Source organism: Sparus aurata, chromosome 8, assembly GCF_900880675.1.
Source record: "Sparus aurata chromosome 8, fSpaAur1.1, whole genome shotgun sequence".
Lineage (NCBI taxonomy): Eukaryota > Metazoa > Chordata > Actinopteri > Spariformes > Sparidae > Sparus > Sparus aurata.
The window spans coordinates 28,932,199-28,956,150 of record NC_044194.1 but is presented as its reverse complement, the minus strand read 5'-3'; the positions used below and the strand labels follow the sequence as shown (position 1 = coordinate 28,956,150).

Below are 23,952 nucleotides of genomic sequence, written 5' to 3'. Positions count from 1 at the left end.
TGTGTGAACATCAGGCTGATCATCATCATCATCATCATCATCATCTACTCTCATCTAGCTACACTACAGCTAACAGGCTTTTTCAAACTAATGTAATGACTACAGGCCAAACAGCAGTTAAAGTTAGCTACAATTGCAAGCGGATGTATGTTAGCCAGCGAGTCCTCTGAGGTATGAAACCATCCAATAATGCTGCAAACATACTAGCTGTTCTGTTGCTTTGCCCTCATGAAGACAAAGCAGAACCCATTTACCCCTTCAGCCTTGGGAGCCCTCCGTGGCCAGGGAACCAGGGCCTGAGAAAGGCAGATTATCTGGTGTCAAAGCCCGAAGCAGCAGGAAAAGAAACTTATCTTCTTATTTTGTGCCTACTTTTCAAAAGTGTAATCTTAAACACTTGAAGTCATCATATTTAGAATTGAAACCTCTTTTTGTTAAGGTGGTTTCAGTGCTAATGTACTAGCCCATGAAGTGTGGGTTAGATTTATGTCTGCAACATCCACATGCATCTTACCGGTGTGGCATTGGGTCTGTGGTCTGTCTCATAGAGGATGGCCAGTAACTGAGCTTTAGCACCTATGGTGGATGAAACCTTTCCCACTGTTCGCTAACGTAAGGGACACCAGGGACACACAAACACAGAGGAAAGGAAGGAATTGGAAACCACATAGAGGAGTTAGAAAGAGGACAGGTGAACAAGCAGAAAAGAAACATGATTTAATTTAAATCATGGGACTGAGGTCTGGACGAGTACCTCTTTAATGTAGCTAGGAGCTCCAGTGGGACAACTCTCAGAGCGGACTATTGACTTACGACTGATTCTTCGGGGGGTCTCAAGAGCACAGCTCCCATTGCACTAGATAAACACCAGAATGAACGTCACTTGTACAGTGATACACAGTTCATATCTGTCAGATATTTGAATATTTTTCTATTTCTGTTCATACTCTTTGAATGTATATTTTATGAGCAGGTGGTTCTCCTGTCTGTGTTTGGTTGAGCTCACCAACACAAATTACAACCAGTCATGTTGGAATGGGACTAAAGTATTAAGTCTTGCCTGCCACTCAAGTGTGTTCCTCCTTTAGCACTATGAATTTACCCTATTTAAATGGTTTAACCCACTCTTTGCTCAGGCTGTAAATCACAAATACTGTTCATGAATACATTACAAGTACATGTGATATTTCTCCAATGACTTAACCTTATATTTGTATATTCTAGAAACACTATTTGTTTTGCATCCCAGTGATCCCAGTGAAATACACTTATTTCATCAATATGAGTTATCCCAGTGTATTTTGTCATAGGAATAATACATATGAACTTTAAGATAGCTCTACAAAGCTGAAAATATTCTGAGACTGGTTTCTGACAGATGTCAATAACGTCTGAATGAATCATGTGCACATTGTTCTAGTCATTTCTTTAGCAGGACTAATTTGCAACAGATTTGGGTAAATCACGTTATTTTCAAACTTGCTCCACTCTAGCAGAAAATGTTTGGCTTCTGCAAGAATTCAACAGCCAGCGGGACATTTTACTGGATGAAGTCAGTATGAGAGTATCATGAAACACTTTAAATAGCAGACAATTCAGTGCAGCTGCAGACATCTGTTCAGATGTCTTAAAGTTAGCTAAACTTGTCTCAAAAGCATGGAAAATAAGGGAAGATTATTTTTTTTAATACATTAATTTTGTATCATTTTTAGTTCATAATTATACTAATTATACTTATACTCGTATAAGTTATTTACTAATTCTGCATCATCTTTAAAACTAGTTTAAAAAAAACAACCATCCTTTTTAAAAAGGTCCGGTGTGTAGGATTTTGTGACTTCTAGTGGTGACTGAACTGAACACCCCTCATTTCACCCACCCACATGAGAGGCCCTCTGTAGGGTCAGTGTTTGGATTGTCCATCCTGGGCTACTGTATAAACATGGTGATGCAACATGGTCCACTCTGTGAGAGAGGACCTGCTCCCTATGTAGATATAAAAGGCTCATTCTTCAGCAATGACAACTCAACGAGTCTGCATTTTGATGATGATACACTAAAGAAAACCTAATTATGATAAATATATATTACATTTTTGCACGCAAGTCCCTCACATTTGACCTTTTACAGAAAGTAGTTTCTGAAATTCAGAGTAAGTTACTTTGATCAGACATGTGCGAGGTTATTAATACTGGATTATCAGAATGTCTTCAGGCAGGCAGGTGACATGCGTAAGGAAACCGTTACCTTCATGTGATCATTTTCATCTAAATTCTTATCGTCACATGTCTCCTGAGCAGTTTTCTGGAGCTTCTCACTTTCCTGCCTCCTCTCATAGTTTTTCTTGTGCAGTAAAGAAACTGGAGCAGAAGATGAGCTGCTGTGTCCATTTTCAAAGTTAGTATCAGAGAGTGAAGAGAAGAGCTCCTGGCTCTCGTCAAAGCAGGACGAAGCAAGTGCAGAAGACGTTTTGGTGTTGCATGTGGAGGAATCAACGTGAAGAGAGGAGGTTTGATCTGTTTTTTCTGAGTCAGCGAAAGAGGAGTAAGGAGAGGAGTCTATCATTATCTTGTCCTTGTGTCCAGCAGTGTCCAAGGGGACGGAGGAGAAACCAGCCTGGGCAGCGGGCTCAGGGACAGGGTGGACTACAGGGTAGATGGTGGAGCACTTAGATGCAGAGATAGAGGGAGGAGCAGGAGGAGGTGGGGACAAGGAGGGAGGAGAGGCAGATAGATCCACCTATAGAGGAAAAGTCGAACACAAATTACAGACTGAGTAGAACAGGAGGAGGAAAGTTAAGAGAAGATAACTTAATCACTTTAAAAGCTGAGACAAGTCAGTGACACGTTTCAGTTCACTTCTGTTGCAAAACTTCTTCTACCAAGTAATTCAAATAAAGAATGAAGTGTCTTAATGCATGTAGTTAAAGGCCTTTGAAAGTCAGTTGGACTCAAACACCTTCAACAGTTTTCTCTTAAATCTAAAACGATTTGGGTGATTTTGAAATGGGACGTTTCTGTTTTTTAGATGTCTTTCCAACTGCTTTGAAGTGGGCGGTGCTCAGCTTTAAACTAGTAGTATATCTGGTGCAACAAGTCAACAATTGCTTGATGTTAAGGTACACAATGCAGGATTTTCCTAAGATATAATATCAAGGTTTAAGGTTAATTCAATTCTCACAGCACTGTGTTACATCTGAAAGGTGATGTTATCCCTTTTTGCTAAATGAGCAAAAGAATAATAATAATTTGTTGGGAGTGTTGACAATGAGCTTTAGTTGTTTCAAGGCCTGATGGATGAAGCTGCTCTTTAGTCGTCTTTATACTGCATACTACAAGTGCATGTTGGTGTCTGTGTCTATGATTTGTTTAGGACATTTTTCGGCCCTACACACCCAGAAACGGGGAAACCCAACAATTAAGTAGGCCTTTTGACAAACCCCAGCAATCGGAAAGATTGAGGCTGATTGCTGAGTCTCATTCCCTGGTCAGGAAATACCGACAGCAACCAACAGATCCTAGCTTGCCTTTAACTACACTTTTGAAACACAAAAAAACCTGCAAATAACAACAAGCTACATGCAGAGATTACTGAAGCATTCTCTTACTGTTGAGATTTAAATAACACTACATTTGCATACCTGAAATACTGAAAAACATCTATTATAACTTATGTGGTCGTTATTCTTTTTTTTATAATTATATTAGTCAATTTTCAAAGAACTTGTCTTAAGGTAAAAATTCTTATGAATCTATTAATAATAATAATAAACAATATCTTTAAATTGTTAAATTTAAATTAAGTCACACATTTACAAATATCCAAGTGCTTTAACCTGTTTGTTCAAATTCAAACACTAACATTCAGGATCAGAAACACAGATCAAACACTGAACCTGAAGGTCTGTAGGCCAACTGCTACCAGCTCGAACTAGACATGAACATGTGACTGATTGTATATCCAACACTATGATGCACCCTTCACACATGGAGCCATGCTGCACTGTTTAACAAGCTGAAGATGCATGCCATTATCACAACCATGCAATAGTGTCAACTGTGACATTAGGCAAGCATTCCGGTTGTTGCGATACACAACCTGAGATTTAGGAAGAGGAGAAAGAGGAGCAGGAGGAGGTCTGCTGGAGCCAGGAAACAAGGAGGAGAGGAGGACGGCTCTGTCCTTTATACTCCTCCTGGAAAACTCTCTGGCAGACAGTCTCTGCACGGACAGCGGGAGGTGGTGGGAATCAGATCGGAACATGTGAAAATGGAGTTGTAAATAACCCACTCATGAGCTTCATGATGAAAAATATTGTACAGAAGTGGCATGAAATTCACCTGCTGTGCCGACGTCTCTGACCTCTCAGAGGAATGATCATGATCCGACACAGTCAGAGAAGAAGCAGAGAAATGACGGCTTGTCAGGTCAGGAGAAGTGCATTCTGGGTAGTAACGCGTGGAAACATTAGGGCTCGGTGAGCGGGGAGGACTGAATGGACTCGTGGAGCCCGAGGGTGAAGGAGAGCGACTGAGGGGAGGAGATTTGGGGGAATAGAGGAAGGTGGTCTGCTCAGCCACAGCACTGGGATTCTCCAGTAAGCGGAGGTAGATGGAAGGCTGACAACAGGAAGAAGAGACGAGGAGCAGGAGGAAACAAGAGAGGAGTTACACATTGATGTGCTTTGTCTTTGTAACACCTGAATGAAATTCAGTCTGAGAGGTGTTACCTGCCACTTGGGGCGAGGGGGAGGAAGAGAGATAGGAGGGGGGACATCCTTGGGCCTTGCAAAACGGGGGTTTTCCCTGTCCTCCTCCTCCTCCTCTTCCTCATCCTCCTCCTCCTCCTCTGACAGAGGAAGTGGGGTGGTGGAGGGAGACAGAGGAGGAGAGAAGGATGGATCTGACTGTTCCTCATCAGACTGACGCAGGAGGAAAGGAAAGGGAAATAGGACAGGAAAGGAAAATCAAGGAGAGGAAATAGGCCTGAGAGATTAAAAATACACACGCATTTTGAACAATAATAGAGCAGCAAACAACATTCAACGGAGTAATGGCTTCCTGTTTGTCCTCAACTCTGGGTAAGTTATCAGATACCAATCAGACACCTTTAGTAGTTGCTTAGCTGTAGCTTCCTTTAGCTCGTTAGCTCATTTAGCATTCCAACTGACAAAATAAACAGAAACCTGGGATTTTTAAGTGCGACAGTGTGTTCATACAACTGTGGAGGGCGCCAAATCACACAAAATCCCAACTCCTACATATGGTCACTTCATGTACAGAAGCAGACAATAGCCATTAGAATTTTAATTGTATAAGCAATTCTTATTATCTCTCTTGTGATATTTAACCACTAATGAGCACTTTACTTTGAAATGTTTCCATGCCACTGAATTTGTGGCATTGAAACGTTTTATTTTGAAACCCATCTTTCTGAAGGTATGGCGTTCTGAAATCCCCTAAATCCCTTGTTTTATTGACAAATATGACTTCCATATAAACCCACAAATATATGAGAGGTCAGACACAGAACCTTCAAACTACCGACGATGACTAGTCAGGTCTAAACAGAATATTTCAGACTTAAAGTGGTATTAAATGTCAACATTAGTAATGTAGTAATGATACATTTCACAAATCAGGTATTCAGTTATTATAAAATCAACATTATTACTTGCTGAAAGAAATCAACAAGTTAAATCACTTGCCGTCATGTAAGAAATAAATCCAAGTCGACCCTCTTGGGCATGAGAATGAATCAGGTGTCACAGTCCCCTCTGATATGGGACTGTCTTCAACCTGTCCCCCTCTCACCTTGCTGCGTATCTTTGCAGTGGACGAGTTCTCCTCAAACTTGGCCAGCAGCTGAGTTGCCATGGAGCGGACCTTGTTCTCCCTCAGCTCCCCCTCCTCACCAGCAGGGGGGGCACTGTGACAGGACAACTGATGCCACACCAGGGACACAGAGGGGAGGTAGCAGGGAGTACAACATTAAATAGAATTCCTCATTAACTAAAACTGGGATGTTTTATATTTCAGACCTCCTGCTGAACATACCTCAGAGAGGTAGTTGTTGCCTTTTCGCCGTCTCTTGTTCACGGAATCTTCTTCCAGTTTCTTGTCATCCTGTGACAAGATTCATTCACAGAGAATCGTGTGAGCTTCAGATAGGCTGGTAACTGGTGTAGAAGTTGAGCCTGTTAACTATATCATGTGATTTGCTGTTCACATGAGCAGACATCAAGAATCCCTCTAATCACCATTTCAGATTGATGTTCAGGATTAGTTAACATACATTTTACAAAAAGATGCATTGATCTTTATGTTAGCTTATCAAGATTTCAACAACTGTGAATAGTTGGCTGGTGATCAATGGAAAGTCCCTGAGGAGGTCAATGAACGCATCAGACGTATTTCAGTGTTACCCTGGGTATCCTCTTCCTGGGCTGGTTCACCATTTTCAGGTTGGCTTTAGCTGGATATTCTTCACTGTTTTCATCTGGTTCTCTTGAACCTGGAATATAAAACAGTCATTAAGATTGCATTTAGCCTATTTGTTAATCAACATTATTATGTAGGATCCTGTTGACATTAAAGTTACTATATACAGGTTTCCCATTCACAAAGAATCAAGATTAGATGATTGCAGCGGGGCGGCAAAAACATTATGGCCCAATTGTGGACATCATCAGTAGCTAAAAGGACCAGTGTGTAGGATTTAGTTTCATCTTGCTGTAAGATTGCAGACTGCAACCAGCTGAACACCCCTCAACCCTCATATCTGCTAAAACGTGGAAGGCCCTCTCTAAAGCCAGTGTGGGGAATTCTGAAGTGGACCCGCTTCCTTGAAGACATAAAAGACTCATCCTATGGTAACGAGAACACGATTCTGCATTGAAAGGCGATTACACATTAATGAAAACATCATTATGAATATTATATTCTATTTCTGCCCCTAACTGGCAGTAAAGTGTTCAAAGAAGTAGAATAACATTTAGTATGTAGCATTTGTCGTCACATTTCCAAAACCTTTTAGATGCACGGCTCACACTGACAGACATCTGTTGTAACATCACACGTAAAATTCAATTCAGAAATGGAAGCAAGCAGCAGTTTTAATGCTAACCGAGACAACAAGAGAAAAAAAAAAAGAGTAGTATAAAGAGAGTAATACCAGTAGATAACTGACACATAAGGGCTTTAAATGTCAACATAACTGATTAGGTTGCAGAGAAAAAGCCACTGCAACACCAGCTAACACTTAAATTTAGCTGAACTGGAGTCTGCATAAGAAAAGAGGATGTGTATATAAGAGTTATACAATCAGCACAATGTGTGTCATCCTCAGACTCTACATATCATTTAACCATCAGAAATTGACTAAAGAAACTTTGCATAACAACACACATCACCTAGGCCCATTATAGTACAATGGCACACAGTGTAGAAATAAGTGTGGACTAAAAATAACCAAACCAAAAAGTTAAGCTCTTGCAATGTCGCCAAGTACATTCCCACCAAATGAACTGTGAAAACAATTCACTGAGGATAAACGGTTTTCCCAGCCTTTCAGAGGCGAGGACTGCTCTGTGGTGACACTGCGGTCCTCAGGACGTCAACATTAAAGCACGAGAAGTGAAACGTGGCTGCAGCTTACAGCGGTGGTGTGACCAGAGCTGAGTGATTGGATATGGCTTCCACAGACATAGCATGCATACCAGTCATGTCTCTGGCAGGGACTAACCTGACCACGGTTGTGTAACGTGCAACTCTAGCTGACACGGTGGATAAAATAGCCCCTGAGCCTCCGTTATGTCAAGTTCACGTGAAAGTTCACATGAACCTATACAGAATGCACTCTATACTGACCAAAACAGAATCTGAGAAGGTATCTGCATGCATCAGTTTTCTGAAGACCAGTCTCTCTTAACTGTTGACAGACATGGGGATTTTTTGCGGTAGCATAGAGGGTAAAGTTATACTTTGTCCTTCCTTTTGGAGAAGAAAGAAACAGAGATTCTGTTTTCACAGCTTTTTTTGGTTTGGTATAGTATTACACATTTTTGGGTGGTTAGGGGGAAACTCTGTGTCCAACTGTGTGCTGCTTAGCTGAGGCAGGCACTTCCCCATCTGTTAGTTCTGTATGACTGCTAGCCTTTTCTATATGTGAATTTGTAAACTAGAATGTCCCTATAGTTTATCAAGGCTGCACCAAATGTAATTTTTCTTACATTAAAATCTTCTATTGAGGCTTTCCAATGAGCCTTTAAATGTCTGTCATAATATGCTATGATGCCAACACCCTAAAAAAATCCTCGAACAAAGTCCTCAATTTGAATTAAGTGATTCATCAGATTAATCAGGATCAACTTTCATGATAAATAAAGTTGAACCAAAGTGGTGATTCCTCTGACATCTTATTACAGTCGTTGTTGGAAGACAGCCTCATTTCCACCAAGCAGTCTGGTTCCATTTAGTTTAATTTGTTACACATTAGGATTGATTTCTTTTTTTCATTGTCAAAAGTTGTGGGTGGTACCAAAAGAACCGTTCCTTGCTGTCCTGTTTTTTCCTCACTCTTCTGTTGAGGTACCTAGCTCACTGACCCAATATGAAAAAGGTGGAGTTAAAACACAGCGGATCGATCCAATGTAGAATTTCAAAAACTCCTGTTTCATTACAGTCTTGTGTCTTGCTTTTTCTCAAGTAAAGCTTGTTTCCTTGTTGTAATACACAGCCACACGTGTGTTAGGCATAGCAAGTGTGTGGTTGAGCAAAAGAGAGCGAGCGGAAGAGTGAGGAGTTATGAAGTGATGCTGTTCTGATGGAACGCAGTGAATGCAGATGGCTTGAGTAATTTACTTTAATAGTGTGAGGGCCGACTGAGTTTTCCTGTTACTGTGGTTAAATAAAAGTAATAAACGGTGCTGTTAGATTGCTGGTAGACCGCCTGATTAATACAGGTGTGCCTCCCTTTTTATGTGACAGCAAAAAGTTCCTTCACTGAAAATGTTTTTGAAAGGCTACGAATATCAAATTGAAGTAGAAGAGTTTGTTAAATAAAATCCCGTTGTGAGTTTTGTACATTGACCTCGGAAACAGGGCTAAGCAGCCACCACTGGATTCTAAATAGTATAATACTTACAATATTATTGTAGCCTAAACTTATCTGCAACTGTGCTGTAATACCAGGTTTAAAAATAATGAATTGACAGGAAGAAAGTGCAGTGTATAAATGTCAATTTTTCAAATTTCAACATTATGACTGAAGCTTCAAACTTGTTGGTACAGCCCGACAGTTTATGGTGGTGTTGTGTTAAGTTTTTTAGTTTGCAGTCCTGTTAATTTTGTTTCAAGTTTTTAATGAAGGCCAGCCTGAAATTTGAGAGTAAGAAGAACAGATACTTAAATTGATCAACAAGTCTAGCAGACTTTAACGCCAGCATGTCTCCCTGTTAGCTTTCACTGTAACTGCAACCAGGAAACATTACTTTCCGTTTTAACACTAGACTTTATTCCTCATCTAAGCCCTTATTTCACACTGTAGCACAGAGCTTCACAGCAGCTGACGGAGTAAGTTGATGGACCCTGTTTTGACTCTCTTTGACAGAAGCAGGAAGAAGCCTGACCGTTGTCGTTTCCTGGGGAGTTCCTGAAGGCCTCGTAGAACTTGGAGAGGTAGAGAACCATCAGCAGCTTGTCTGGTTCGGCCTCTGCAGCCATCTCCTTTCCTGTGGTCACCGGCTGGATGCCAAACTCACGCTCGGCCAAGTCAAACGCCAGCTGGTTGTTCCCCGCCACATCCTCCTCGTTAAGAGAGTCATAGTCACTGAGAAAGGACAAGTGAGGGGAGGTTAGCCTAGGAGTTTCTATTTTCTCTGGAGACATCCTCCATATTCACAGAGCTGGCAGATGGTGAAGTGGCGTAACGAGAGGAGGAGGACCCTGCATCTTAACATTACTTTGGGTTTTCTTTCAGGGGTGATGGACAAAAGTTAAAAATAAAAGAATGTCACGCTGAATTAAATGTTCTACCTAGCACTGGCACATCGGCTTCCTGATTAAATGACAAAGCTAAAAGTTTCTGGCTATGGTAGAACACACAAGGCTGTAATGATCATGAAACACTAGAGAACTGAACTGAAGACTTTGTTTGACAGAAACACATTTGGAACATGGAAAAATAACAGCCATGAAAATATCCATAATCTCTTTACTTTAAGTACAGATCATGCAGTACATGTGGAATCACACCTGCCTGCTATGACAAGGATTAAGACAAATTGTGTCTCCTCAAAGAAATGATGTCATTCTAGCCAATCAGTCTGACACTTTAATTTGCTTTCTCAGTTGTGTGTGAGCAGCCCGCCTCAAGTAGGTCAGCGTGGACTGTATGACAGCCGGTTTTCAAATGAGATTAATCAGGGTTTAAGTTCTCCACAACCGACTGGATAGAGATACAGTAAAATCGCATGCCACTGAAAAGTGAAGCAACAAACATGAAAATCAATAGAAGTGCTCTCTTTCACAGGTCAAACAGGTAACAGGACAGGAGACAGAATAAAAATAGAAACAGGTTGCGGAGGATTACGATGCCTATTAGCCATCAGCTGATTCAGATCTACTAACAAAGTTAAATTAATCTTTATTCAGGTTTAGGGATCATGTTAAACCCAAACCCCGCAATTTTGGGTTAGGGTTAGAGGTTTTAATACTGTTCATCACAAAATGTTGTTGTCGCTCTCTTTGGGTTTTGATGATTCTCTGGTAGAATTCAAATAGTTTCAAATTTTAAATCAAGTCCACAAGTGGTCAATAGAGGTCTCTGTCAAGGATTAAAATCAGGGCATCCGCTATTCATTTTGAATTAAATTGAAGACAGTAAAATGACTTATTTTCAAATTCAGCATTGTGATGCCAACTTGTATGCTGATGATACCATCTTGTGTGCCATCAGGCTTGTCTAGATTACAATCTGCTTCCATTACTTTTTGAAAATTCTTCCAAACTCACAAAAACACAAAGTGTATTGATTTTGCAAGAGTGCCAAAGATCAACGTTCCCAATCTAATCCATGCTGTTAATTTGGTGAGCTTGGTTAGAGAGCAGACTGTCCTGCATCTTGCTCATACATTAAACATTAAAATTGCTTCTCATAAAAAAAACAAAAACAATATGTAATATCTACACTGGATTATGGACACATCCTGTACGCTCATGCTGCTGCTACTAAACCTGAGCCACTGGACGCCATCTACCATGGTGCCATTTAAATCTTCACCTCACAGGATAGCCATTGCACTCACCCCTGTGAGTTACACAGAAAGGTTGCATGGTCATCACTGGCAGCAGCATATCTCGGTCTTCATTCATAAAGCCTTGGTATCAAAGCTGCTGAGATATTTAACATCTTTAGTTGAGTTCAGAGCTGACAACCACAACAAGAGATCACAGGAGAGGTTGAATTAAACCCATCAGTTCCCTAACCTTTCAGAACTGGGAGCTGGCTGTTTGCACACAATTCAATAAAACTATTAATTTCATCCTGCTCCCTTTAGAGAGGGCCGGTCTGAACCTGACTGTAAGTGACTCTTTTCACACCTGTGGAAACAGAAAACTGCCAAGACCTGAAAAACTGTCAAGATTTTCCTATGAATACATTGTGTATGCTTTTGTGTTTGCTCTTACATGATCTCAGGCCTCTGGCGGTGCATGAGAGCACAGAGGGCCAGGCCGTTCTTCCAGGAAGATGTGAGGTTGGTGACATCGACCCCTCTGTAGCCCTGAGTCTGCTTCTGACACCAGGTCAGCAGCCGGCCAGGACGCACCTCAGACTCTGCAGGAGAGACATAATGTATGATCAGTGTCAGCGAGGTCCCGTCACACTGCTGTAGTCAGCTTGTCATTTGACTTACTGTAACTCCATGAGAAAATTAACCTCTCCATTTAAGAACCACATTGTTTCTTTCAATATCTATGTTTCTTGACTTTACAGTACTTGATTTGTATGGTATTTATTTCCTCTTAAAGTGTTCTGCACCAAATTACCAAGGCAAATTCTTTGTATGTAATAACCTACAGACATTAAACCTCATTCTGGTCCTGATTCCCTTGAACATTGTGACTAGACAGGGAGGCAGCAATTACAGAGAAAGAAAGGAGTTTAAGGCCTCTTCACAAACTGGCCTATTTAAATCTGCAGCAGGAACAGGGTTCCACGGTACGACTGCACCAGTGCAAACATTTTCATTGGTCGCAACCGATGACCGGATTATAAGAATTTGTCAGCATTTTGTTGGTTTAAATGAAAAAGTTAGGCAGACCAAGGCTACCAGTGTAAACAATCAAAAACTGAACTTATCACCTTCATGAAGTAAGGACACTCCCACACAGAGTTTAAAAGCCTGCAACTCCCCTCCAGTTAATTAGAGATTCGAGGTAAAACATCTTCAATAAGCTGAAACAAGTGCAGTTACCTACGTAACAGCACTAAGAATTACCATGACCTGGATGACTGAGAACCTTCATTAACATTAGCAGAGTACTGTGTATTAGACTACATATGTAAGTTCACCTAATGAAACTTATGTGAAATAGAAATAGATGGGATTTGGTTTAGATATTGAGGATCAATACTTAAAGCTATACTGATGAGTATTCTTTATCAACAATGTGCATAGAGACATGTCACCATGTGACTCAGCTCTATGAAACGTTTTCATGTCTTTTAGCTCCACATTTATTTATTTTTATCTGCTCTCATGAAATTTAATTCTAGCAGATTGAGATAGCTGGAGATAGCTCTTTTACTGGAGATAGCTCTTTTACTGTTAAAAGCTGTGATAAACCCACTTAAAATGACCTCCTCAGCACCAAACAAGGGGCAACATTAATGTCTAGCTGGAGTATGTACAATATACGATGAAGATAACTATTGGGATACATTTCCAAACAGTTTGTAGAGATCAAAACAGAGCTAAATGGAGGGTGAATACTGGACTTTCATTCATCGGCTGGCTCAATAAAAAGCTACTGTTTGCCAAAACATAGAAAGACAAGGCGATACTGTGTCACGGTTGTGTTAACTGCAATTTCTGCTTCCCCTAAATGGACAAAAACACTATAAATACAGTTTTAACTGGTGACTTAACAACAATCTTGCATCAAAGTGATGACATCTTTATTGGCCCACATACTGTCTACAGGCCTCACCCTGCTGCTGCAGAGTAGAGCAGGTCAGCACACGTCTGTGAGAGGCATCATGTTGACCCTCATGTGGGTGTAATGTAATCTAGCTGTATTGTCTGTGACGAGGTGTGTCGGCCTGTGACTGAGATAAGGCTAAAGTTTCCCCTCAGTGGGGACTGGAGATGCATTCACGTGATGTCAGCCTCTGTTCCCCAGTAAACCATACTCAGGAGTTCAATCTTATATGTGAAATGCGAAAATGTTGAGACTGTTTCATCAAGAAAAAAAGCTGAGGGTCTTAATGTGACTTATAAATATATCTAGGAAAGCTTTCATGTCATGTTATTGAGGCTGTGGATGCATCTAATCCCATCGGTGACTCACGGGATGATCAGATTACAATTACAACATGACAGGGAGCTTTGAAGGAAGAATACAGTCCCATCTGAGAGCCGGCAGCGATGATCACTGTCACTGGTTTTGTCTAAAGGTATTTGGTGAGTCTGTAGTCTGTTTTTATCGTAGCAACATGAACACCCAAAGATAGGTCTTAATCACACCATCCCTAAAATCAATTAATACATAAAGGATACAGAATTTTCCATAAACTCCATTCAGATTTTTATTTTCTTACACATTTTTTTTTAAAAGCCTGCTCTGTCAAACCTGCTCTGTCAAAACATAACTCATGACTAGCATGAAACAAATGAAGACAATGTGAAAAGAAAATCACAGTTGACTTTATTTTCGTTATTCATGTTCTGTCCGCATACATCAAACACATTGTGAGCAAAATGTTATCTAGGAGTTAGCTCCATTATGCTTTCATTGCCTCACATTGTTGGTAACGTAGTGTAACCCCAGAGTCTATGATTCAATAAGATATCACTTTTTGTCTCTCGTCAATCATTAAATCATCAATATTTCCATGCACAATGACTCTGAATGTGCCTGTCAGCCATCAACCATCACTGTGTGTATATAGTGAGGGGAAAGAGAAAGTCAGTCTGCACTTCGTCTTACCTCTTCTGGACAAGTTCACTGATCTACGTGTGGGTGCTCCTCTTTCCTGGTGACACGAGTCCTGTTGGCCATTAATGAATAGGTGACGCACCTGACAGGAGAAGATATACCAACAGTCAGTTCAGACTGTAAAAAGGTATGAAACCAGAGCAGAAAACATGCATTCAATGCAAAAGCAAACAGTGGAATTTAGACGATTTGCACTTGTTCTATCAGAGGTTGTAGTTGGGTGGCGTCACATTTGCACAATTGCAGCAGAAAGACTAGTCTGAGCTCAAATGTAAAAATGGCACTATGATTCATTGGTGAGGTTTTTTTAAGAGCTGTTCACATTTAAAAAACATGTAACAACCCTGACTCGACATGCACAATGATGGTGTAACCGTTCTTCATCTAATCAATTATCTCTGTCACTGAGCAGAAGAACCATGAATACCTTTTTTATCCCTTTGGAAAGCCTGTTGTAACTTTATTAGGAGTACTGCTATATAAAATAAATTGTATTCTGATTATATAAATGTAGACTGACCTGGTGTGGGCGAACACAGCTGGAGTTGAGGTTGGGGTAGCGGCTGGCAGGGTCAATGGTGTACTGTTCAAAGTTTTTACTGATGTTCTCCGTGGTGGTCTGAGGCAGCAGCCGGTAGATACTCTCCCTGAGGAACAGCAGGGCAGAGAGACCTTTCAGTTTCAAGATTCTGCAGCTTCAAAGATCCTAGAACTACACTGCAACCACTTGATGTTTCAAGACATAAAAAGGCTTTAAAACTATACATGAAGTTCATAATATTAAATCTACTTCACATAACAAGCATTTACAAATCCAGACTGGTTTATTTGAGCTCTGCTTCTTGAACTTATCCATGAAATACCCAAGAAATCACGCTCTGCTTCAAAGCTGGATCATATGATCATAAATAGGAAACAACCCTGTAAGCACAGTTAAGTAGGTATAAATGGTATAAATCTGACAGATATGAGGGAATAATCATTTCTTTAGTATTCTTAAAGCCCCCGCAGTGGAATAAAACTACAAAAATTCAAAGTAGTTGCAGTGTTCAGGAGGACATGAATTTGTTTAGAACATTTATGCCAATCTGCTCATCACATTATGAGAGTGAGAGTGATGCTAGGATGTCCTTTAATGTCTGCACTGATGCTTGTTTTCATCTGTATGAAATACAGACAAAATAAATCACAGAGCACACAGACAGACAATCTCATCTTCTCCATGTCAAGTTACAGGAAGTGGAACATAAACCTACACACCTCTCAGCAAGTATCTCCAGAGGGCTCCTGCCTTGAGCCCAGCCCTTCACCATCCAAGCAGCGTCAAAGGCTGCCAGGAAACCCCGAGCACAGCCTGTACCCATCGGCCAGAAGGGCTTTAAACATAAAACATGATGTCAGTGGGAACATACACAAGCCAGAGTTTCAAACAATTCTGATAACACACAAACAGCGGCCGCTGTGGCTACTACATCTTACTTCAAGCAGACTGTCTCCCACCAGCGCGACCACCAACTGATGTCCGTGCTTCTCCCTGATCAGGGCAGCGTTCTCTGAGGCGTACATGCTTGTGAAGTCAAACATGGCTACATCTGGCTGACCGTAGTGGTTGATGGCATAGTCCAGAGACGGCAACTGGTAGTTTGTGCCAAAGTCAGCTGCCTCACGGGCGTAGGAGAGCAACGCTTCCTGGTTGACGTTGTCAACGCTCAACAGTCGCTCCGTCTCTATATAGTCCTGTGGGAAGCAGACAGGCAAAAACTAAATTCAAATTTGACTCTCACTCATCATTTTTTGTCTATAAACAATGGATCAAATCAATGAAGTGGAACAGTGAAGGGGTCACTAGTTGTGACAAGACACAGAATTATCTCTGTTTTATTTCAAAGAACTCAGGTGGATTAAGATACATTCACTCAATACACAGGAAAGATTTAATGACACAGTTTGTACATTTCTACTCTGGAAACTCAACAGTAGTGAGTCATCAGGCTAAACATTTTGCCCCCACATCAATGCGGCCATCTCTCCTTGAGTCACTCAGGAAATAACAATGTCATGTTGTTTTGACTTGTTACTCCAGAGAGATGCCTCATTATCCCAGGTTTTTATCAAAATAACATTTCCTGAGAAGCCACATGGTGAGCTGAACAAAGCAGCAAGTCTGAGCTTGACTAAGACACAAGATTGCCAATACTAAAGAAATGAAAATTACAGTTAGACTGCTGTGTTTGTCTGCAAAAGCATCATAATGACAAAAACAAGTTAGTCAGTTTGTTGAATCAGTGGGATACAGTGAGTGCTGAGGCAGTCGCACGGATGACACAGTGAGATATCACTCTGCACTAATGAGTAATGTAAGTGAGATGGAGACCACTGAGGACACAGCTTCAACACCTCTGTGTGTCTGTGTTCACATGAGTATGTGTGTATTTCCAGTTCGTTGTCCTGGCGAGCACTGGGTGGGAGTGTTAGCAGCAGTCCTCCTAATATGATCCAGTCTGCGCCTTGATGCCATAATAATATCCTCATTTATACTGTCTAATCTCTGTAGAGGACAGCGACCTTCACTGAGATCACAGCTCTGACTCATAATGCCTCTCTGTGTGTAGGTGTTTGTGAGAGTGTGTGTGTGTGTGTGTGTGTGTGTGTGACAGGTGAGAGAATGTAGGCAGCATCTAATTAGAGGCCTATTTCATTATCAACCCCTATGGAGGACCATCAATCAGTCTAAAGTGAGCTGCTCCCTGCCCTGGCGAAAACACACATTCCTGTCTACCCAACAAAATGCTCCCTGCCACAGAGGCTAATTTTAAATATTCCAATTCATACTGCTATATGTATGTATGTATGTATGTATGTATGTATGTATGTATGTATGTATGTATGTATGCATGCATGCATGTATCTATGTATGTATGTATGTATGTATGTATGTATGTATGTATGTATGTATGTATGTATGTATATATGTATGTATGTGAGTGTCTGTCCGTGTGTCTGTGTTTACGTGTTAATTATGTAATTTAATATATTAGTTGACAACCATGAAAAAAAAAACATTTCTCAATGCATAAAAAACGCAATGATAACATGAAAAAGAGCCAACGAGAGTGGATGAGTCCATACTCTTCATACTATACAGTGCATGCCTCTGATTGGCAAAAAGAATCGTCGGAGCAGAATCCAACAGACTATGTACCTGGTTCTACTGCATCTACTCAACTGTCTATTGTGAGTCTGACAATGTTATAGGAATGTATTGTAAAGGCGCTACCAACACCTGTAACCCTGCTAACTGTACACAGCAGAGATGGTGTATTTCATGTGTACATGCAAGAGGAAACTCACATTTATGATGACCCCTTTGTCTAGCAGACTCTGCTTCTTCGCTGTCATGACAAAGTAGTGTGTGTTGTCTTTGTAGTAAACTATGTTCTCCAAGTCAATTCCTGAAAACACAATCACATTCACTTAGCAAAGTGCTGTAAGACAGAGAAATTAGAGTGGGAGAAGACAGAGACAAAAGACAACTGTGCATGGTACGCATGTTTTGTTTTTACTTTAAGAAAAGGTGGCTTTATGATATGGGTTGCTGGTGCCACATTTTTTTTCAAAACCCACCTGTCTCCTCCCTAAGTTCCAGAAAGAACTTCTGGTTAAAGATAAAGGCAACCCCACTAATCTCCTCGACTTTGGCCTCTGCTGTGGTGTTCCTGTTGACAAAGTTAGCTGTGATGGCGATGGCCAACTTCCCTCGAAACTCTTTGCGACCAAAACCTGCAGAGAGAGGAAGAAAAACCTTAGCAATGAACCATGCAGAGGGAAAATATGACATTAACAGATTAAGTGATTCTTAACCAATATATGTAGATGAACTGTATTACTGATACACAGTCACAACTGGGATTCAAACAACAAGAATAATATTCAAAAAATAGTTTCCCTCCCTGCTAGCTAAAGTGGGTCTACACATAAGGGAGTTTCCCAACAGTCATGGAGACATGCTTCTGGAGCTGACCTCGATGCTACACACACTTAAACACAAAACACACAAAAACATTAAATCATTCCCGGACAGAAAGCTAAACAAGCTCACAAAGGGTTCATAAACCAGAAAACACACATACACACACACCGCTGTCCCCATACACACCATTAAGCGTCCAGCTAAAACTATGTCAACAGGAAATGTTTCACCCAGTGACTAAAAGCAGCTTTGCAACACCTCAACTGTTTTCCAGTAAAAGTAACAAAAAAGGGGGTTGACTTCAGTGTTTATTTTTCAAATGTAGGTCAGGAACAAACCTTTGAAACATATGAACTGCCATCCAAATCAACTGCAAGTTCACCCCACAGCATTCCCATTTCTGAGCTTTTTTCCTCCTCTCTTACCATCTAATGTGTTTTTGCGTCCATCGGCTCCAATCACCACATCGAAATCAAAATCTGAGACAGGATGGTTGGAGGGCCGGACCTCTGCTCGCCACCCAGGACCTGAGAAAGAACAAACAAACCAGATTGACCCACTTTGATTTGATTATTTCTATACTAGAGCAAACATGTAGTCTAAAGAGAGTGGGAGTGAATATCTGATGGTAAGGCACCGTGACAGGATGTAGATGTATAACAAAGGTCTTTGAGAACTGGAGGACAGAAATAGTACATGCCAAGGACTTCACAGTACAGTACAGTGCTCACATAATGTTCAAGTGTTGATCATCTGGTCAAAACCAGATGAGGTTTTTGTGGCCAATTCCCAACTGCCACACAGCAGCTACAGTTGATTGCTCAGCCCTCTAAATCGACCGACAGTTGTGTCGTGTTCCCTGGAGTGTTAAAGTTAGAGGGTCCCCATATGCCATATTTAGGACGCTTAGGACACACAGGAAGGCAAACTTTATGTAGAACTAAAATGTAACTCTCAGCAGACTCTATCAATAGACTTGTGCTATTTTCCACAGAGTTTGCTCTAAATGCTGCCGCAGCAGACGCCTCCGCTCTGGGAAACTTTCTGATCACTTTGACATATGTATTTTCTATTAGCAGAAAACTTCCTATATATAGCTGAGCTATGCAGGAAAAGTCCATGTGTGTCACTGCCACTCAGGTGGCAACAACACACATACATGTTAACATTAGACTATAGACTATAATTCTACCAACAGCAGACAATATTTCTACTGAGACTAAATGTTGACCTCAATTTCTGTTATTGACACTTTTTAAAACAAATTGCCTAGAGGGGACTTGCATCCTTAAGTGATGTCTACCTATCAAAGAGGGGGCTTCCAAACACTGCAGTCGAGCTTATTATAAAGGATTCCTTTCTTTCTTTCTAAAGTTCATAATCAACTTTGATGTTATCAATATTTAGAAATGTCTCTGTGTGTGTGTTGCCATAATTGTTTTGTCTGTATACACACACACAGACAGACTCACTGTCATCAGTCTGCTCCGCTGGTGGTTCCAACAGCTTGCTGAACTCCACATTGACGTGAACCTCCACTCCCAAGATCAGACTCACTTTCATCAGCATCAGCTGGAGCTGGCGGATACCTGGAGTGGAGATACACACACACACACACACACACACACACACACACACACACACACACACACACACACACACACACGCAGATGGTGTATAAAAGCAAACAGAGGAAGGCTACAACTTCCTGTACTGACATTATGCATTTGTCTGCATTAAAGGATAGGTTCAACCAAAATGAAAATCCACTTGTCTACTCACTCCCCATGCTGATGGAAAGTTGGATGATGTTTTGTAGTTTACATAACTTTTCTCGAGCTTCATAGCAAAATAATGTTGCCGCAGTCTCCTAATCAACTGAAGTAGATGACGACTTAAAATTTAAAAATAACAACAAAAAGAAAAAACTGTTCCATATAGCTTGTCTGGTGTAATCCAAGTCTGAAGACTGACACCTATCAATATTTCAATGCTTTTTTGATGCTACATATTAAAAATATGATATCCATATAAGATCAAATTAAATTACCTGAAGCTATACAAATTATCAGATCTAGCCGAGGTACCACAGATATTATAATACACGTGTCGATATGGGTTCAGTGACTTTGGCTTTGGTATCGAAAGAGGAACTGAGTATTTTTTTTTAATACTACTATTGAATGGAAGTTTCAATTCTGGTATCATGACAACCTTTAAGTACAGCAACAGACCATAATGAAACCTTGAAGCTGATGTTGCGCCAACATTCGTGTTTATTGATGTTACTTCAAGATTAGCTCCTACTTTGCTTTCATGTGTGGCTTCTGTAGCCGCCATGAAAAAAGCTTGCTTTTGCATCCATAGTTAAACACATTTACAATTTGACTCTTTGAAATGCCTATTACTATCTCATATCAGAACTTTTTCCATGATTTTAATTTTGGCAAAAATGTACTGTACGTCAACATAAGTCTAGGGCTGCAACTAACAATAACTTTCATTGTTGATTCATTTGTCAGATATTTTCCCAATTATTCGATTACTTGTTTTTCAAATCCCCAAATAATGCCCTCAAGTCCCAAGATATTTAGTTTAGCATCATAGAGGAGTAAAGAAACCAGAAAGTATTTACATTTAATTTGATTATCAAAATAGATGCCTATTAATTTAACTGCTGACAACAAATTGAAAAAAACTGATAATTCCAGCTTTACAAAAGTCAATACCTTAACTGAGTGTATTTGTGTCTACTGAGTACAGACCTGATACCAGTGTTCTTTTTCCTAAATTTCTAAATCTATAAGCTGTACCCAACCTACTCAAAAAGGTCAGTATTGCTAAGACCAACAATCAAGTGTATGGAATCAGTGGATCCCAACCCAGTGAATCTAGACTGCGAAATATTTACAGGTTAATTCTCAGCAGCCATTATTGGAAAAAGACGTGGCTGCATTTGTAGATAAGAACAGGTTAGGGTTCTTAGATGTACAGGAGACATTAATACATGACACCATTACTAAAGCTGGAGAGGGAGATGTGCCAATGGAAACATCCCACAAGGGAGACTGAAGCTGAAGAAGTAAATTGGAGCGAACTAGGCTGCTGGAAAATCTCCTCAACAGGTTACAGAGTCACACCCCCGCAGATGTCACGCCGTAAATACAGGGAGCAGAAATGAAAGGTACTTTTGTGAAGACGGCTTTGGTTTTTATGGCAACATAACTTTACATTTATCTGTGTCATACTGATTTGACACACAGAGACACTGGAGGCCCCATTTCCATGTATTTGCATGTTATCGCTTTATGGAAGACATCAGGAAAGAGAGAGAAATGCAAAATTCTAAGTTTCTTAAGCACATTTAATCTCAAGTGTTGTAAAGCGGCTTTGAGCGATCAGTAGACTGGAAAAGCGCTATAGAATTACGAGTCCATTTACATGGTTTGTAGCACCCAAAAGTTTAGTTTTGAGAAAAGAAGGGAGCTATCAAACAGTCACATAAAAAGCATGTATAAGCACATGTTTTTCATGTGATTGTGGTCATGTGGTCAAGGATTGGATTATATAGAAACTACATGTATTCCCAAGCTCTTTACTTCCTATTACAATTAATTAAGATCCATCAAAGTAACAGACTCCCATGACCTCAACAAGTCAAATGGCTTCAAAAAGGGTCCTCACTCCAAAGTTGAGGAAGTTGTTATCTGAAACTATTTGACACAACCCAAGAACATTTTCTCTCTTCCTTCCTTTCTCTAAGGGCAGAGAGACGTTTTGAAGAGTCAGCCAACCCACTTGTCTCTCTGACCTCTTGATAGGCTTACTTAAGAAGTATTTAAATACTTGAAAGATGGCCCTTGCAGAAAACAGGACTGTCAATGCAGCAGAATGATGCAATTATTTTTGAAATTGGTGCTACATGACAGGAGAAAACACAGAAAAGGTCTCTGGTAGTTCTTTGCTACAAAAGCACAAAACATACAACAACCAGAATGCATTGCGCTAAAATGGAGAGAAGTTTCCTATTGTTAATTTGCTTATACTACCCAAATTTCTGTTTAGTTATACAACAAAATGACATAGACACAGATTCACACTCACTGATATGGTCGATGGAGCCAGCGCAGAACTTGCCGTAGAACTTCTTGGCTCCTAGGCCCCTGAGGTCTTGTATGGTGTAGGGCCACAGGTGGAGTACGTTGTTCCTGGAGAAGGTGTCTCTCTTCTCAATTACCACCACCTTACACCCCAATAGGGCCAGCTCGATGGCCGTCCGTAGACCACAAGGACCACCACCGATGATCAAACACTGAAGGGAGTCATAGATTCAGAGGAAGACACAGTGAGGTGGTTGGGAGAGGAACATGATTTGAGAGCGTGTCTTCTTTAAAGTATTACAGTATGATGTGGAATAGGGCCAGAGTTTACAGTAGGTGTGGCAGCAAATCCTAGCTATCTTAACAGTAATTGGCACTGAGGTCTTATCTCTGAGAGAAAACCTATATGAAATGAGAGCAGGAGTATAAAAAGTCTCATCTGGAAAATCTCAAAAGTCCTCTGTGTTTACGGTTAACGTCTCATTTCCAGGTCAGTATGCGGTTTGCCATTTTCCAGTTAAAAGGGAGAAGCAACTAGCAAAACAATTAGCAGAGCCATCTGGGAAAGGTTAGTTTAATCACTTTTGGGACTATGATTTGTTCCTTCACCCACGTAACAAAACAAAACATCCAGAAAACTGAGTTCAAATTCTGGTTGCAGAGCTCCAGAAAACAGAGTAAACCACCCAGCTCTGTGAGCACCATTTCTCTACAAATAGCAGATTGTGCTGAAAAAATGTCTGTGATAATAGCTGAGTTGTTATTTTTGGCCAACCCCTTAGCCCAGCCCATCTATGTTAATCTCCCCTCTGTGAGTCTGTGGCCTCTTTCCCCTCCAGAGGCTTATCTTTTCCTTCAGATATGAAGTCATTCCAACACCATCCTAAACAAGCTACTTTATACACTTAGACATACATGGTAAGACAACAAGATGGATCAGCACAGAACATAAAACAACTATTAAATACCTTTGACATGAAATATGTATTTGGACTTCCATAATGTCTTTGGGCCTCACTGTGAGCCATAGACTACAATTAGACTGGTGCCTACTTTCATAAAGTTTCCACTATCTTTTACTTGATCCATAAACTAAATTTACTCAAGTTATATGCACTAAATCCAGTTAATTCAGCCTCTCAAAGTTAGGATTACTTATATCTAATCAAATATTTGCATATAATTACAGAATTAATCCAATTGCATCATCTATTTTCAAAACTAATCCACACTGGCAAAGTTCCTACATGGGTATTTGGACAAATTAACCATAATTCCTTCTAATTCCAAATGACAAAGTGTATGTTCTGCTGAATAGAACACAGAAAAGATATTAAAGTCAGCCTACATGCATGCAAACTTTGCACACCAATTACTCGGATGTTTGGCTGACTGACTTGTGGTACTGTAAACATGATGAAACAAATTTACAAAGTCATTTGAAGTGTATACATATATAAATACAAAAAGGTGTACGAAATTCAGTGTTCTAACTTGGAATGTCAACAAAAGGCTGAGGAGTACAGCTCTCTACCAAAGTTAAAGTGTTTTGATCTCTTGAATGTATGTTTTAAATAAACTTTTTAAAAGTATGTTATGAAATTAAAAGATTGTGTGTTTTGTACTTCAGTATATTTTGAAAATGTACATTTTTTACCATGTA

At 40.3% G+C, this 23,952-nt stretch overlaps 1 protein-coding gene across 3 annotated transcripts in view; it reads right to left on the bottom strand.

The window, feature by feature from the left end:
- Positions 1–23,952, bottom strand: part of mical2b (microtubule associated monooxygenase, calponin and LIM domain containing 2b) — a 66,225-nt gene that overhangs the window by 19,885 nt on the left and 22,388 nt on the right. Inside the window, exons 3-23 of one of the 3 annotated variants that reach the window (XM_030425868.1) lie at positions 22,294–22,501; positions 19,662–19,778; positions 18,615–18,716; positions 17,844–17,999; positions 17,571–17,671; positions 15,699–15,956; positions 15,480–15,595; positions 14,740–14,866; positions 14,211–14,301; positions 11,688–11,835; positions 9,629–9,828; positions 6,425–6,513; positions 6,057–6,125; positions 5,814–5,942; positions 4,730–4,921; positions 4,341–4,619; positions 4,099–4,221; positions 2,248–2,739; positions 755–856; positions 515–607; positions 255–296 (exon numbers count right to left, since the gene is read on the bottom strand). In XM_030425868.1, the coding sequence (XP_030281728.1) occupies positions 255–296; positions 515–607; positions 755–856; positions 2,248–2,739; positions 4,099–4,221; positions 4,341–4,619; positions 4,730–4,921; positions 5,814–5,942; positions 6,057–6,125; positions 6,425–6,513; positions 9,629–9,828; positions 11,688–11,835; positions 14,211–14,301; positions 14,740–14,866; positions 15,480–15,595; positions 15,699–15,956; positions 17,571–17,671; positions 17,844–17,999; positions 18,615–18,716; positions 19,662–19,778; positions 22,294–22,501 (3,234 nt within the window). The remainder of the gene's footprint in view (positions 1–254; positions 297–514; positions 608–754; positions 857–2,247; positions 2,740–4,098; positions 4,222–4,340; positions 4,620–4,729; positions 4,922–5,813; positions 5,943–6,056; positions 6,126–6,424; positions 6,514–9,628; positions 9,829–11,687; positions 11,836–14,210; positions 14,302–14,739; positions 14,867–15,479; positions 15,596–15,698; positions 15,957–17,570; positions 17,672–17,843; positions 18,000–18,614; positions 18,717–19,661; positions 19,779–22,293; positions 22,502–23,952) is intronic. The other 2 variants (XM_030425869.1, XM_030425870.1) reach the window with 2 other exon arrangements.